We start from the raw sequence: 15,607 nt of genomic DNA on the forward strand, positions 1-15,607 counted from the left end.
ATATCATAAAAAAATAAAAATTTTGAGTTTGTGTGTATCAAGTATATCATACGCACTATTTCGTTTATCGTGTTGTTTTTTTTATATTTTATTTAATTTTATTTGTTTTATTTTATTTTTTATTTTTGTGGTAATGGGATTGGTTTCATGTTTCTTAAAATAAATAATGGTGGAGCAATTTCGTTGTGAGACTCGCATTCGGCTAAATCATGACCAAAAGGAACTTTACCCCAAACCTCTGCTTGGTACTCCTCTTCTAAAGCAATTGATTTATAGAGATTATCTAATCTAATTTTTCCATAATAGAGGTTGAGTGCTAATAAATATGATTTAGCAGATTGAGAAATTAATTGTAAACAACATAATTCGAAATTATTCATTGAATTTAAGTGGTCTTTAATGGATGTTAATAATTCTTGTGGATGTTTTGATGTTTCGAGATGTTTAGAAATTGTAAATTCTTTACCATAATATTCTGATGCAAAATTAACGACTGGATCAAAAAATTCTTTTTGGAGTTTTTGAAGTTTTGAATCATACATTTCTCTGTTGCATGTTGGATCTGTAGCTAAATGATTAAGAAATTCGCCAATGACTTTTTCTCTACCCTCTGGTCTAATTTCTAAACATGTAATAATAGTTTGAGTCTAATATTTATTTATTTATTGTGATTAATGTGATTATTTTAGTTTATTTGACAATGATTTTGTATATTTTGATGATGATGATGATGATAAAAATAATATGATTAGTAAATAATGATTTTTATGTTTTATTTTTTTTTTTATATTTACAATTGGTAATCTTGCAGGTCTAATATATTTTTCTTGAGCAGCCCATTCAGCAGCAATTGATAAGGCAATTTCTTTAGATGGTACTACAACTAAAATATCATTTGGGGTTTTAATTCTTCTATCGTCAATAGTTGGTAAATATCCACCCAACTCTTCGTCATATGTATAACCAGTTGTTTTATACCATCTTAATGATGTACCATCACTTTTTACACCTTCTAATGCAACATCACCTTTAAAGAATTTTGATTGTGTTTTTTCTTCAAGTTTTTTATTTTGTTCTTCTGTTATATTGGATTTATTTACAGTTGATGTAAAACTTCTATTTATACAATTATTATAATTATTGAAACCATTTCTAAAAATATTATTATTTATTGAAACATTATTATTTCTAAAAACACTTTTTGCTAATCTAATAGTTTTCATTTTTAATAATATATACAAAATAAATTAAATGAAATGATCAAAAATATGCCACTCGTTAAAAAAAAAAAAAATTAAAAACAAAAAAAAAAAAAAAAAAAAATTAAAAATTATAAAAAAAAAATAAAAATCTTTTTTTTTTTTTTTTTTTTTTTTTTTTAAAAATAAATAAATAAATTTTATTAATAATCAAACCAAAAAAGAACATAAAGAACAAATATATAAAACCTTATCAAATTGGAATTTTCATTCTATATATAGATTTTATTTCTTTTTTTTTATTTTTATTTTTTTTTTTTGAAAAATACAATGATTTTTATTTTTTAATTTTTATTTTTTTATTTTTTTTTTCTAAAATTTTTAATTTTTTTTATTTTTTTCTTTTTTTTTTTATATTATAGTTTTATATTAATTTTATTTTTGTAAAAGGTTTTATTTTTAATTTCTTTTTTTTATATAAATACATATATATTTTTATATTCATTAAAATGGAAAAAAGAAAAAGTATATTTTTTGCAGATGATGGAGATAGCAATAACTCTTCATCAGATTTAAGCAGTTTTACCAAACGTGGAACCATCACACCTGGTAAAATTGCAAATGCCCGTGAGGGTGAATTATCTCAAATGATTGATGTAGAATCAGAACAAAAATATCAAGAAATTATAGAGCTTTTGGTTACTGGTGGTTATTTTAGAGCTCGTATTCAAGGTCTTTCACCATTTGATAAAGTAGTTGGTGGTATGGCATGGTCCATTACTGCAAGTAATGTTGATGTAGATGCTGATATTTTCTTTCAAGAAAATTCAAACATTAAACAAAAAGTGTAGGTATAAATATACGTTTATACAAAATTTAGAAAATAGTATGAACTATTATACTAATTACCAACCAATATAGTTCATTATCTGAAGAATTAATTAAAGCTTTGAATCGTATGAAATGTCCATTCCCATTACAAGCACAACATATTACTTTATTAAATTATATAGCATTATTTCCAATTATAAGATGGTTGATTGCAAAAGTTATTGAAACCAGAGAAGAAACAGGTGATTTATTAAGACAATATTCAGAAGCAATGTTCAGCAAAGATTATATAGCACCTATCGATAAAGAAATGAAACAATCAATTTTACAATCATGTGATTTTATAGATACCGTAGAAAAACGTTATAAACCAACACGTAAATTTAAAAGAAATACAGGAACAACTAAAGCAACACCAATCCAAACATTATTAGAATATGGCAAACTTCATCGTGTTAGTCGTTTACCATCAGGTACAACTGAAAAATCAGAAGCTGCACAAAAATTAGAATCAACATTATCATCACAATCATCAGCAGAAGACAGCGAAAAAGAAGAAGAGAAAAAGATTAAACAAATGATGAAGGGTATGAAAGGTGTTGAAAGTGATTTATCTAAAGTTAGTGGTGGTGTATTAAAGTCATTCCTTCCATCAGAAGAAATTACAAATCTATCAGAACGTTATGGTGATATGGAAAATAGTGGTTTTGGTGACTCTAAACAATTGGGTGAAAAATTACATAGACAAAAGATCAGCAATCTTGAAAAACTTATAGCACAAAAGAATCAAGAATTGGAGTCAATTAAATCTGATCACGAACAACGTCAAAAAGAATTAGAGGAGCTTCAATTATTAGTACAAAAGAAACAAGCATTCAACGAACGTATCATTAGAGAAACAGAGAAATTAGACCAACTTGAAACACCAGAAAACACCAAAGCACTTCAAGCACTTCGTGCATTAGTACTCTTAAACGAGACATTAGTTGCACAAGAAGAAATGTTCAAAGCAAGTTGCAAAAGACAAATGGCAGAGTATAAGGCTAAGATTGAGGCACTCCTCCAAGAAGATGCATCGGCCAACGAAGATGCCGAGGACTCTGAAAGACAAGAACAAATTAATCAAGCTTTCGACGCTGATGTTATGAAATTGAAAAAACTTAAATTACTCCTCAACAAAAAGAATAGAGACCTTTCATTACTCCAACGTTTCCTTGACGAATTACCATCACGTGCCGAACTTTTACAATACCAAAGACAATTTGTTGAACTCTCTGAACAGAGCTCTGCCAAATTGGTGGAAACTCGTCAATACTATACCACATATAACACCTTTGAAGATAAAAAGACTCTTTTAGAAAACGAGCTTTCCATTCTCAACTCAATTCAATCAAAATATAGTGTTGCAATGTCTTCAGCCAATAATAAAGAAATGTTTATTAAATCAATGGATCAAATTATTGCAGGTATTCAAGAAGTTTTAGATAAAAGTGAATCAAAATGGAATATTGAAAAATCTCGTCACGATACTCTCTCAGATCAATACATGTCATTATTAGATCAAGAAAGAAATTACTATAAACTCACAAAAGATTTCGAAGAAGAATGCAGAAAGAATGAAGTTTTAATTAAAAAACTAAATGAATTACAACCATCACAATAAAAAAAAAAAAAAATTCATTATTTGCTATTTTTAATTTATTTGTTATTTTCATTTATTTTTTTGGATCAATTATAGAGAAAAATATCTGTGTGTATTTTTTTATAAAATTTTTTTTTTTTAATTTTTTTTAAATTTATTTTTTTTTTTTTTTTTTTTATTAATTTTTTTTAAAAAATATATATTTATTTTTTTTTTTTTAAAATTTGCATTTTGCAATAAAAGAATAAACAAATTAATAATAATAAAATAAACTACATGTATAATATATTTTAAAGAAGAGATTATATGTATATAATCATATAATCATATAATACAAAATAATAATGACACAACAACAACCTCCACACGGTTATCAACAACAACAGCAACAATTACAAATGATGCTATTTAAAGATTTAAAATATTCAATTAACTCTTGGATTACACCTAGTGTTTTAATTATATCATCTCCATCAGTTGGTAAAATATTTCAAAAATCTGGTAATACATCATTAGAACAAGTTTTTGCACAATATATTTTAGAAAAGAAAAAAGGTAAGAAATCATAAAAATAATTATAAAATTATATAAAATTAGGGGTAAAGTAGTTACTAATCATTATTACCCACTTTATTATTTTCAGTTAACGTTAAAGTACACGATCAAACTTATGAAATGAATGATTTTAAAGTTAATTTTATATCACCACAATATTTTGATCAACAAACCCAAAGTCAAATTTTAAAAGATACAGCATCATCAATTGATTCTTTAGCAACTGATGAATACTATCCAAATTTTAAATTAAGATCAAAACAAGATGTACAATATTTCAATAAAAGTAAGAAACAACAGCAAAGCTATATTCGCGCTATAAAAAATTGTGTATATTAATTTTTTTTTTTTTTTTAATAAAATAGTTTGTTCTGAACCAACACCATGGTTTGAAAAGTATAGATATCAATTTATAAAATCACTACATAATTTAGATTTAGAAACATTTACACATCCAATCGCAATTATTTTAGCAACATCATCAGAAGATTCAAATCCAATTGGTTTATTAGTAAAAATGTTTGATTCAGCAAAACCACCACCAATTTTTCAACAATTAGGTATTGAAGCTGCAAATATCCCAAAAATATATATGTTGGTACATCCAGATAACTCACATGCAGAAAGTGAAAAACGTTTAGGTGAAATGAAACAAACCTTTGGTTCATCCCAATCTTATTTATTAAGAGTTAATACAAAAGAAGATCATTGTGGTTTAGGTTATGATCATTCAACTGCTCATTTAAATCCATTGGCCCCAATTATTAATGACATTTTATCAAAACATATCCCAGTTTATTTCGAAAAAGCTATTGGCGAATTAAATGAAAATGTAACTATTCAAAATTTTAAATATTTTTAAAACTATCTTTTCTTTTTTCTAACATTTTATTTTTAAAGATTGCAACAAATAAAAAAAGTTTCTTTTCTAAAGTTAAAGCATTTAGATTTGGCGGTAAAAAAACAAATGAAAGTGAATCAGATAGTAATAGTCCCAACAATTCATCAACAGTCGAACAATCACTTAGAAAGGTTGGTGATCTTTATTTCTTATTGCAAGATTATGAAAATGCTTTATCAAATTATAAAACTTTAGCCAAAGAATTCAACAGTGATAAATCACCAAATTTTTATGCCTCTGCAAATGTAATTACATTATTATAATAATAATAATATAATAATAATAATAGAATAATTATTAATTTATTTATTTTTAATAGGAAATGATAGGTTTATGTAATTATATGATGAACAAGGAAAGTGAATCATATTTTGAAATTGCATATAATAATTATATTAAAGGTAGTTTGGTACACTGCGCGGCAAGAGTAGCAATGATTCATGGGTATATTATGAAGAAGAAATCAAATTTTAAAGGTGTTTCAGATTTATTTAAACAAACTGCAGAAATTAGAGATATCGATCCATTTTGTTCAGCTATACTATGGGAGCAAGCAGGTTTTTCATTACTACATACAACACCATCACCATTATTTAGAAAAGCAACCATGAGAATAGTTATGGCAGGAGATAAATATTCAGAAGCAGCCAAAAGAAAACATGCACTTCGTTGTTATAGTTTCTCTTATTCAGTTTATGAAGGTAGAGATTGGAATTTAATTGATGATCATTTACATTTATCATTAGTTAGATATTCATTCTTCCAAGGTAATACCAGCGATGCAATATTATTTGTAAACAAATTACTCGAAAAGAATTGTCAAACCTTCCAAAAACAAAACTCAATCATTAGAGAGTTTTTATATATCAGTAAGAACTATGGTACAAATAAAGAAAACTATATAGGCGAGTTACCAATTCCATCAATTCATAACGAAAGTATCTCAGTTCATTTGAATGATTATTCACCAGATGGAAGTCAATCAGTATGGCAAGAGATGGAAGAAGCCTTCAAGAAAGAAGCCCAGGTCATTAGCAAACCACTATTACAAGGTTTTGATCTTTGGAAGAGAGATTTGTATTTCGAAACTGAAAAAGAAAGAACAGCGGTAGTTGAGGAGCAAATTACAGTCGAAGTTGAAATTAAGAATCCACTTCAAATTCCATTACAGTTTAATCGTGTTCATTTAGTTGCCACCTATAAAGAAAATGATGCATCAAATACTGATGGAGCCATCGAAGAATCCAATATGTCACCACTAGATGACGAGAATATGAAGCGTATGATGGACGGATCCACTCCATTCAAGGTTGAACCATTGGATATTTTATTGTTACCAACAGAAGTAAAGAAAATAACCTTCTCTATCCAACCAATGAGACCAGGTTTATTACAAGTCAAAGGTTTAGGTTTATGTATGTGTGGTGCTGTATGGGGCAAACGTGAATTTAAACTAAAGCAAAAACGTCTCAATAAGACCAGACAACAAAGAGAATCCGTTGTATACGAACAAAATCTTTCTTTAACTTTCCGTGTTACATCACCAATGCCACGTTTAGAAGCTCAATTTTTAGAATTCCCAGATGCTCTCTACCACGGTGAATTAAGACAAGCCAAGCTCCAATTAAAGAATTGTAGTAATAAAATGGGTTTAAAGAATGTTCGTGTTCGTCTTAGTCATCCAACCTCTGTTTGTTTTGGCAGCAATAGCAATGATGCATCCGTAGTCAAATCATTGGATAAATCAGTTTACTTGGATGTTTCATTACCACCAAATGCCACTGTTACCGTTCCATGCTGGGTTCGTGGTATGTCTGTTGGAAGACACACCCTTCGTTGTTTGGTTTACTATGAATCTGAAGCTGGTAATACCGATTTGAAATATCGTTTAGCTCGTTGCCAAACCCAATTCGACGTTAGACCATCAATTAGAATCTCTTCACTTTCACAACAATCCTGCTCTGGTTTAAACTCTTATCTTTTAGGTGTTGAAGTCGATAATCCAATTATTGGTGGCGGTGGCGATAGCTTTAACCTTAAACAAATCTCTTCCATCAGTAATTTTTGGAAGATTGAACCGCTATCATACAATGCAGATGTACCAAATCCCTCTATAGTCTCTTTAAATCCTGGACAATTTACAAACTTATTCTTTAGAATTGAACCAAGCGAAAAAAATATATTAAAAGATAACCAAAATCAAAAAGATATTTCAATAACAAATATTAGCTTTTATAAAAATGAACCAATGTATGACAGTAGCTCTTTCCCAATTTACAACTTTTTAGAATATGAAAAATTAAATCATGAGTTACAACAACAACAACAGCAACAACAAAACCAACAATCAAATAACCAACAACCACAACAACAGCAACAGCAACCACAAATTAGTCACCAACAGTCACAACAGCAACTACTTTTAAATAACTATAATAATTTAAATGATAATAATCCTCTAATTGATAATCATCCAAATCAAATTGATTTATTAATATACTGGGAATGTAACAATAATAATAGAATGGGTGTTTTAAATAGCCCAAATATTTCATTTTTACCAACACATTACAGCGACTCCTCACTCTCTATGCCATGGGGATCGTGGAAGAATACAACATCCCCATCAGGTAAAACCATTGCTTATCCATCATTAAAACTACCACTTCGTTATAAAATCAAATCCCAACATTCAATTAAACACAACTTTGAAAATGATAGATTCTGTACCGTTCCATTAAAACTCTCACTTTCAAACTGCTCATTTGTTCATCCACTTCAACTCTCAATCGAAACACTTTTACCTCACGAAAATATAGATCAAACCACCCATTCAACATCCCAATATTTCTGGACTGGTGCTACAAAGTATAATATCGAATTAAAGCCACAAGAAATTACAGATTTACAATTACATTGTTGTTTCACTAAATTTGGAGTTTATAATATAAATAGATTTAAAATCAATGTAAAATTATCAAATGAAATTCATAAAGAAATTTATTCAACAATTCAACATTTAATAAATATTGAACCATAAAATTCATAATATTAATATCATATATATTTTAAAAAAAACAAAACAATATTAAAAATAGATTATAAATAATAAATTTTTAAAAATAAAAAAATAATAAGAAATTTAAAATAATTTTAAAAAAAATAAAGCTATTTATTTTGTTAGAAACTGCGATACTTTATAATGGAACAAATTTTAAAATAAAATAAGTTTCATTAACACCGGCTATTTGATTTAAAGATGCACTACCCTTTTCCATAATTACGATTTTATACCCTAATCTATCTGCTATTTGAATAATTTGTTCGATCTTTGCAAAGTTACAGGTACCGAGTAATAGAAAACCATCATCGGTTAAATATTTTTTAGATTCTGATATATAACGAGTTAATAAAATGTAACCTTGGTCTAATGTTTTTTCAGATCTTAGCTCTTGAATTACAGATTCATTTGAAACTTGCCATGGGTGATTCCAAAAGATGTATTTGTATTTTGATCCATTTGGTAATGAATTATAAATATCACTTTGAAATACATTTGATTCTAATTTATTTAATTTAAAATTTAATTTAGTTATCTCAACAGCATCTGGATTAATATCTACTGATGTAACATTTGCTCCAATTTCTGAAACATATAATGATGAAATGCCTATTCGTATTTTTATTTAAAAATAAAAATTAACATCTAAAAAAAAAAAACTTTTTTATAATTTGAAACTTTACCGGAACCAGCACCTATCTCTAAGAAACTTTCACCTTTTTTAACTATTTTATTGGCTAATGTGGAAGCGTACCATCTACTTTCTGGGAAATGTTTTGGGCTAAATACATTTGGGTGCAATCTAAAAAAAAAAATTATTTAAAATAGGCGAGAAATTTTTAGTTATAATTATACTTATTTTAAGTACAAAAACTTTTAATATAAATATGTAGTTTTTATAAACTTACCTTAATATCTTACCATCCATATCTATACTTTCATTTTCCTTAATTCCATACATTGAAAGAAATAAACTCTTTTGTTCTTCTTGCCATTTATTATTTTCTGTAATATCATTTGTTAGTATAAATTCTTCCATTTTCTATATTATAGAAATCCTATTAAATTTTTTTTAAAATAAATTAAATGATAAATAATAAAAATAATAATTTTATTTATAAAATAATTTAATATTTTTCAACACAAAAAATAAAAATAAAAATAAAAAAACTGTATGGTAATTTTCCAACTAATGATAACTATTATTAAATCTGACCAAACACCTCACACTTCCAAACACAATGCCACAATATAAAAATAAAAATATAATATAAAAAAAAGGGGTAATTTTTTTTTTAATTTTACTAACACATTTTTTGTTTTTAGTGCACGTGGAATCTCAAAAGAATTCTTTATATGTTTCTTTAGATAGTATTTACAAGCAATACATATTAAAAAATACAATAATATTGAAAATTTTTAAAAAAAAAATTTTATACCCCCATTAAAAAAAAAACTATTTTTTATTCAGAAATAAATTGAATAAAGTATATTTAGAAAATTACTTTGGAATATTCTTTGTTTTGGATCACGCTATAAGTAATAATTAAAAATGTTTGTTTTTTTTGTTTTGTTTTGTTTTGCTATGTTTTGTTTTTTAATATTATTAATTTATTGAATAATAAAAATATTTTTAAATATTAAAAATTATTATTACTATTATTATTTATTATTATTATTATTACTACAATAATGATTATAAAATTTTTTTAATTTTGTAACCATGGTAAAGTGTAATTGGTAAAATAAATTTTACAATAATCTTCAATTGGGTGATCTTTATGAGTACAGTCAGTGGTGAAAAAGTGGAGACGACCAGACTCATCAAGAGTTCTGAGACCTAACCAATCTTGGGTGTATTGATCTTGTTGTTGTAATGGAACAATGTTGTCAGTGTTACCGTCGGCATAGAAACCAAACCAACCACTTTCTTTTGGAACAATAGTTTTATCGTTGATACTGTATGAAAGAATCATGTTACTTAAACTGCTGATGTTATCTTTGTAGGTTTGGTTTTTAGCTTCACCCTCATTGTTGATATCAGCTAAAAAGATTGATTTTTCTAAATACTCTGGGATTTTGAATGGGTTTTTCCAATATTCAGCTGGAGCAATGTTATCTTGGACATGATCTGAATAGGTTAAAGTGGTTAATAATTTATCGACCCATTGGATGTTGACAAATGGAGTACCGAATTGACCAGCTTGTGGACCGTTCCAACCGATATAATTGTTAACTTTTGGTTCATTGAAACGTTCAATGAATGCACGAGAAATTAAAGTACCTTGTGAGAAACCAATAACGTTAAAACCATTTGCTAAATTTGGATCTGATTGAACTACATTTTTAAATTCTTCAACTTGTTGGTTCATATCCATAAAGATTGAATCTAATTTACCGTTGCCAATTTCGACATTTTTGACATAAATTCCTGGGAGAGCTTCTTGAATCCACTTTTCTAAATTGTTCATTGCTGAACTGCCTGTGGTGACGCCATGCATTAAAACAACTGGTCTATAAGCTGAAATAATTGATGCGACTGACAATAAAATTAAAAAAACTGCTAAAAATCTCATTTTTTTTCTATTTATTTTTTAAAAAATAAACCCTAAATATATATATTTAAAAATAGAAAATTTTTATCATATATTATTTATTTGATTATTATTAATGAAAGGGTGTGATCAAAAAAAAAAAAAAAAAAATAGGAGTAAAAAAAATTTTATTTTAAAAAAAAATAGGGAAAAAAAAAAAAATTTTATTTTTTTAAATTATTTTTTATAAAATTTTTAAAATTTCCAAAACCATTTCTTTTTACGCACATTTTAAAAAAAATATTTTATATTCATAAAAAAAAATAAAAAAAATAAAAAATTAAAAATAAAAAAAAATAAAAAAATAAAAAAAAATAGACCCTATATTTGATTGCAAAAACCCAAAAAAATCAAATAGATAAAATTATAAAAATAAAATATTTTCACCCATATAATTTTTTTTCTTTTTTTATTTATTCCCTTCCCCCCCAAAAAAAAAATATATAAAAAAATAAAAAAAAAATAAAAAAAATTGATTATAAAATAATATAAATAATAAAATAAATAAAATGTATTTATATTTATTTTTCATTTTCAAGACAGCAAAGCTAAGAAACTAAAACCTAGGTCTTAAGAAAATTTAGTCTTGCACATAAAGGCCCCAGATTTATTTTATCGCACATAATCACAAAAATTTTAAATTAAAAAAAAAAAAAATAATTAAAAAAATAATAAAAATAAAAATAATCAAATATAATCGCTGAAAATATCTAATTCATTCTTAGAGCCATGTATGTGAGTATAGTTATGAACATGTTTGTGAAAAAAATTTATTTTATTTTATTTTTTATTTTTTATTTTTTTCTTTTTTTATTTTTTTTTTTTTAAAATTTTATATCTAAAACTATATTTTTTTTTTCTCTATTTCAGTCCACATTTTTTTTTTTATCTCATATTGTAAAACTATATTTGTATTATTTTTTATTTGTACAATTACTTTATCTGTTTTTTATTTAGTACCAATACATTTTTATTTTTTTTTTCATTTAATTAATATCATAATAACTTTATATATTTTAGCGTGATCATATCATCAAATTTTTTTCTTTTTTGAAAAGTTATTTACATAATTCAATAATGGGCAACAGTAACACAACATCCTCAAAAGCCGCTATGGAAAATAATTTATTATCATTTTTTGGTATGTACAACCCTTTAAAAATATTACAATAAATTAAAAAAAAAAATAGTTTCTATTTTTAAAATAAAACGATTTGATTATAATAATAAAATTTACAACTTCATATTAATAACCGTTTTTTATTTTTTTATTTTCAAAAAAATTTTCTTTTTTTTTTTTTTTCATTAAAATTTTTTTAACTTCATTTTATTTCATTTCTTTTCCTTTTTTAAATTAAATTAAATTAAATTAAATTAAATATAGTTTTAAATTGCGAAAATGGTAATGAATTTAGAAATGATGTTGATAAAAAAGAAATTTTAAAATATCAAAAACACAAATTATCAGTAACAATTAAATATAATGGCAATGAAAAGAGTATTTCATGTGATTATTACAAGAATTCAGTTTGGAACAAAGGTGTAATCCAACATCCATTGGTATCAAATGTAAATAGTTGTACTATCGCATTGGGTTGTAGCACCAGTAAAAAGGCACCAAAATATAGAGAAATCGAATTTGAATTTGGCCAATACCAAGAAGGCCAAGTTATTTCTCTCCAATTCTTTAAAGAGGGTTCCACACAAGAAGAGCAACAACAAGAGTATACTCAAGATGGCGCTGATGAAGTTCCAATGGAAACAACCTCAGGTGGTAATGGCCATCCAACTACTTTAAATATTATTTTCACAAAGAATTTATTGAACTTAAAGAATGAAGTAAATAGTATTATTAAAGAAGTAAGTAATTTTTATAATATAATAAAAATACAATACAGATAGGCTATAAAGGAAATAGTTACTAATACATTGTTTATTTATTTATTTATTTAAATAGACTAGAAATTCTGATAGCCATTATTCATTCCTTTTCCCATTCGAAGATGATGATTTCGATAATGGAGATATCATTTTATATTCAGGCTCATCACCAGTATCAGAAATTATTAGAGATAGATTCTGCAGACCATGGTCACATGTTGGTATTGTTGTAAAGACTTATCCATTCATCAATCAAATTAAAGGTCAAGAGTTATCAGAAGAGCCAGTACTCTATGTTATGGAATCAACTGGTAAAGAGGGTATTAAAGATCCATTTAGAAAAACCCAATCTTTGACCGGTGTAAATATTTTCCCATTAAGAGACCGTATTAAGGAGTATGGTGGTTATAATGTCCAAGCAATTCGTTTAAATACTCCATTTAATCAACGTCAAAAAGAAAGATGGTTAACCAATTGCTTTGAAATGCATGGTGCTCGTGTTCCATTCGATGTTTTCCAAGGTGCTGTTTTATTATTAGAAAGATTAAGACAATGGAATCAAGTAAGTGATAAATCTGTTTTCTGTTCAGAGTTAGCCGCCATATGTTTATTTAGAGCAGGTGTTTTAGATGATGATGAAAATTATCCAGCAAATACTGACCCAGGCGAAGTATCTGAATTTAAATGTTTTAAAGGAAGTAGAATTAGATTTTTAAAATATGATATTTAAATTATTATAAGAGTTATGCCCTTATTTTTTTTCTTTTCAAATTATTCATAAAATAAATTAAAATAAATTATACTTTTTTTTGTAAAAATAAATAATTTAATTATTGTTATATCTTTTTTTTTTTCTTTTTTTTAAGTTATTTACACCTTTTTTTTAAATTCACACAGCAAAATTTATGATGGGGTAAACTTGAAAAATAAACCCCAACCATAAAAAAACAAAGATAGATATTTGTTTCATATTTTTTAAAATCACCAGATTTTAGATTTAATTAAAACTTAAGCAATTCAAAAAAACATTTGTTTGTTTTTGGATTGCTTAAGTATTAACATTTCAAAATATTAAGATTTTTTTTTGTAATTTTTTTTAATTTTTTTATTTTAAATAAATCATAAAAAATATCAAAATAAAAAAAAAATAAGAAAATGAATTTAACAGAGTTAATAATTGATAAAAGAATTTTTAAATTGTTAGAGTGTAAAAAATGTAATCAGAGTTTTATAAGTGGTTTTAATAAACCTTTGAAAACTTATCAATGCTATAAAGTAATTATTAAATTATTTAATTTATTTTTTAAAAATTTACCCAAGTATTAATATTTCTATAAAGCCTCAATTTTATTGTACAGATTGTATAAAAGAAGAATATAGTTATATTAATGAGTTTTGTAGTCTAGAGGTAAGCTATGAGAGGTTGCTTCAAAATTGTTTCCTTTCTTCTATTTATGAAGATATAATGGTATTTTAAAAAATTATTTATAAAAAAAAAAAAAAAAAATAATTAATTGTTTTTTTAAATTAAATAGTTAAATTGCCCAAATAGAAATAAAGAGATTATTTTAGATGAGGCAGATGTAAATAATAGTGGATGCAATGAAGTGGTTCCAATAAAACAACTTAGGTCCCATGTAAATGCATGTGGGTTTCAATTGGTTTCATGTTTACATAAAGAGTGCTATGGTAATTATGTCATGAGGAAGGATTTAAAGCAACACAATGAATCCTATAACAACAAAATAATTCAATGCTTATTATGTTCAGAAGAAATGAAAAGAATAGATTTAGATAATCATATTTTAGAAAAATGTTCAGAAAAAAGTTGTATTTGTTCCTTCTGTTTAAAACCATATATCAAAAAAAATCAAGAGGCCCATCTTTCTTTATGTCAAGAGGTATCAATTCAATGTCATCTATGTAATGAAAATATCAAAAGATGTGATATTAATTCACATTATAGCAATTTTTATTTACATTCAAAACAAATCATTAATAATTTAATAATAAATGAAAATAAAAATAAAGAATTAAAAGAGAAAAATCAACAACTAGAAAATAAAATAAAGTATTTAGAAAATGAAAATGAAGAAATAATGAAAAGATTGGTTAGTATGGAAAGGTCATTTCTAAAATTTAAAGATTCTTTTAAAAACATCAAAAAACTAATTTCAAAAAAAAAAGGTGTATGGTATATCGACAATATTGATAGTCAATCGATGAGCTATGGTCTAGGTAGTTTGGCTTTTAGTTTTAAATTATCGTATTCACCCTATGGTAGCTATATCGTTTCAATAGAGTTTGAAAAATATTTCGATTCTCCTGTATTAATAGACTGTACATTTAATGTTATAAAAAATAATTCTTTAAAAGGTAGCTATATAATTTTTAAATAATTTTTATATAATTTTTATTTTGTTTTTTTATTAACCATAATTATATTATAAAAGTCATTTGTAGGTGAATATGTTTGAACGAAAGAAATGGTATCCATCAAATATCAATTGATAGGGAAACTTTATTTCAAAGTGCTTTTAATAATATTGAATGGTGTATTAAAGTTTTTGATTGTTAAAGAAGCTGCATAATAAATAAAATTTTTATTGTTAATATTATATATATGAACATTTAATTTTATTTAATACTTACACATCAATACCAGAAAAAAGATTTAAATCCAAATATGGAAATAAAACTGTATTTATTCGATTTATTTGATTTATATTATACATTTTAAATATATTATACAGTTTAGGTTGTAATTTTAAAAAATATATTTTTTTTAATACATACATTATTATTTTGACACTTTTTACACATATAAAATAATTGTTGATATTAAATGGTATTTAAATGTGGTTATAGGGTGATAGGACAATGGATTAAAATTTTAAGATATAAAATTAAAAAAAATAGTTTTTAATCTAAAAAAAATAATAA

General features: G+C 25.1%; 7 protein-coding genes across 7 annotated transcripts; 4 read left to right on the forward strand and 3 right to left on the reverse strand.

Moving 5' to 3' along the window:
• Window positions 1–119: 119 nt before the first annotated feature.
• Window positions 120–1,223, reverse strand: DICPUDRAFT_154531 (uncharacterized protein; the record flags this gene model as incomplete). The annotated part of the gene is made up of 2 exons (XM_003290007.1): window positions 120–647; window positions 795–1,223. The coding sequence occupies 2 exons, from the start codon at window positions 1,221–1,223 to the stop codon at window positions 120–122; spliced, it is 957 nt and encodes a 318-aa protein (XP_003290055.1).
• A 485-nt stretch (window positions 1,224–1,708) lies between these two features.
• On the forward strand, window positions 1,709–3,693 carry DICPUDRAFT_154532 (uncharacterized protein; the record flags this gene model as incomplete). Its single annotated transcript, XM_003289995.1, has 2 exons — window positions 1,709–2,046; window positions 2,121–3,693. The coding sequence occupies 2 exons, from the start codon at window positions 1,709–1,711 to the stop codon at window positions 3,691–3,693; spliced, it is 1,911 nt and encodes a 636-aa protein (XP_003290043.1).
• A 380-nt stretch (window positions 3,694–4,073) lies between these two features.
• On the forward strand, window positions 4,074–8,168 carry DICPUDRAFT_36746 (uncharacterized protein; the record flags this gene model as incomplete). The annotated part of the gene is made up of 5 exons (XM_003289996.1): window positions 4,074–4,227; window positions 4,316–4,513; window positions 4,593–5,059; window positions 5,128–5,373; window positions 5,448–8,168. 5 exons carry the CDS (start codon window positions 4,074–4,076, stop codon window positions 8,166–8,168), a joined length of 3,786 nt encoding a protein of 1,261 aa, XP_003290044.1.
• A 157-nt stretch (window positions 8,169–8,325) lies between these two features.
• DICPUDRAFT_80806 (uncharacterized protein) lies at window positions 8,326–9,228 on the reverse strand (the record flags this gene model as incomplete). The annotated part of the gene is made up of 3 exons (XM_003290008.1): window positions 8,326–8,798; window positions 8,873–8,991; window positions 9,098–9,228. The coding sequence occupies 3 exons, from the start codon at window positions 9,226–9,228 to the stop codon at window positions 8,326–8,328; spliced, it is 723 nt and encodes a 240-aa protein (XP_003290056.1).
• Window positions 9,229–9,898: 670 nt separating this feature from the next.
• Window positions 9,899–10,765, reverse strand: DICPUDRAFT_154535 (uncharacterized protein; the record flags this gene model as incomplete). Its single annotated transcript, XM_003290009.1, has 1 exon — window positions 9,899–10,765. The coding sequence occupies one exon, from the start codon at window positions 10,763–10,765 to the stop codon at window positions 9,899–9,901; it is 867 nt and encodes a 288-aa protein (XP_003290057.1).
• A 1,095-nt stretch (window positions 10,766–11,860) lies between these two features.
• Window positions 11,861–13,394, forward strand: DICPUDRAFT_80808 (uncharacterized protein; the record flags this gene model as incomplete). Its single annotated transcript, XM_003289997.1, has 3 exons — window positions 11,861–11,924; window positions 12,168–12,643; window positions 12,741–13,394. The coding sequence occupies 3 exons, from the start codon at window positions 11,861–11,863 to the stop codon at window positions 13,392–13,394; spliced, it is 1,194 nt and encodes a 397-aa protein (XP_003290045.1).
• Window positions 13,395–13,819: 425 nt separating this feature from the next.
• DICPUDRAFT_80809 (uncharacterized protein) lies at window positions 13,820–15,063 on the forward strand (the record flags this gene model as incomplete). The annotated part of the gene is made up of 3 exons (XM_003289998.1): window positions 13,820–13,939; window positions 14,004–14,072; window positions 14,200–15,063. The coding sequence occupies 3 exons, from the start codon at window positions 13,820–13,822 to the stop codon at window positions 15,061–15,063; spliced, it is 1,053 nt and encodes a 350-aa protein (XP_003290046.1).
• Window positions 15,064–15,607: the final 544 nt, after the last annotated feature.

The sequence above is a fragment of the Dictyostelium purpureum genome (genome assembly GCF_000190715.1).
Source record: "Dictyostelium purpureum unplaced genomic scaffold DICPUscaffold_203, whole genome shotgun sequence".
Classification (NCBI taxonomy): Eukaryota; Evosea; class Eumycetozoa; order Dictyosteliales; family Dictyosteliaceae; genus Dictyostelium; species Dictyostelium purpureum.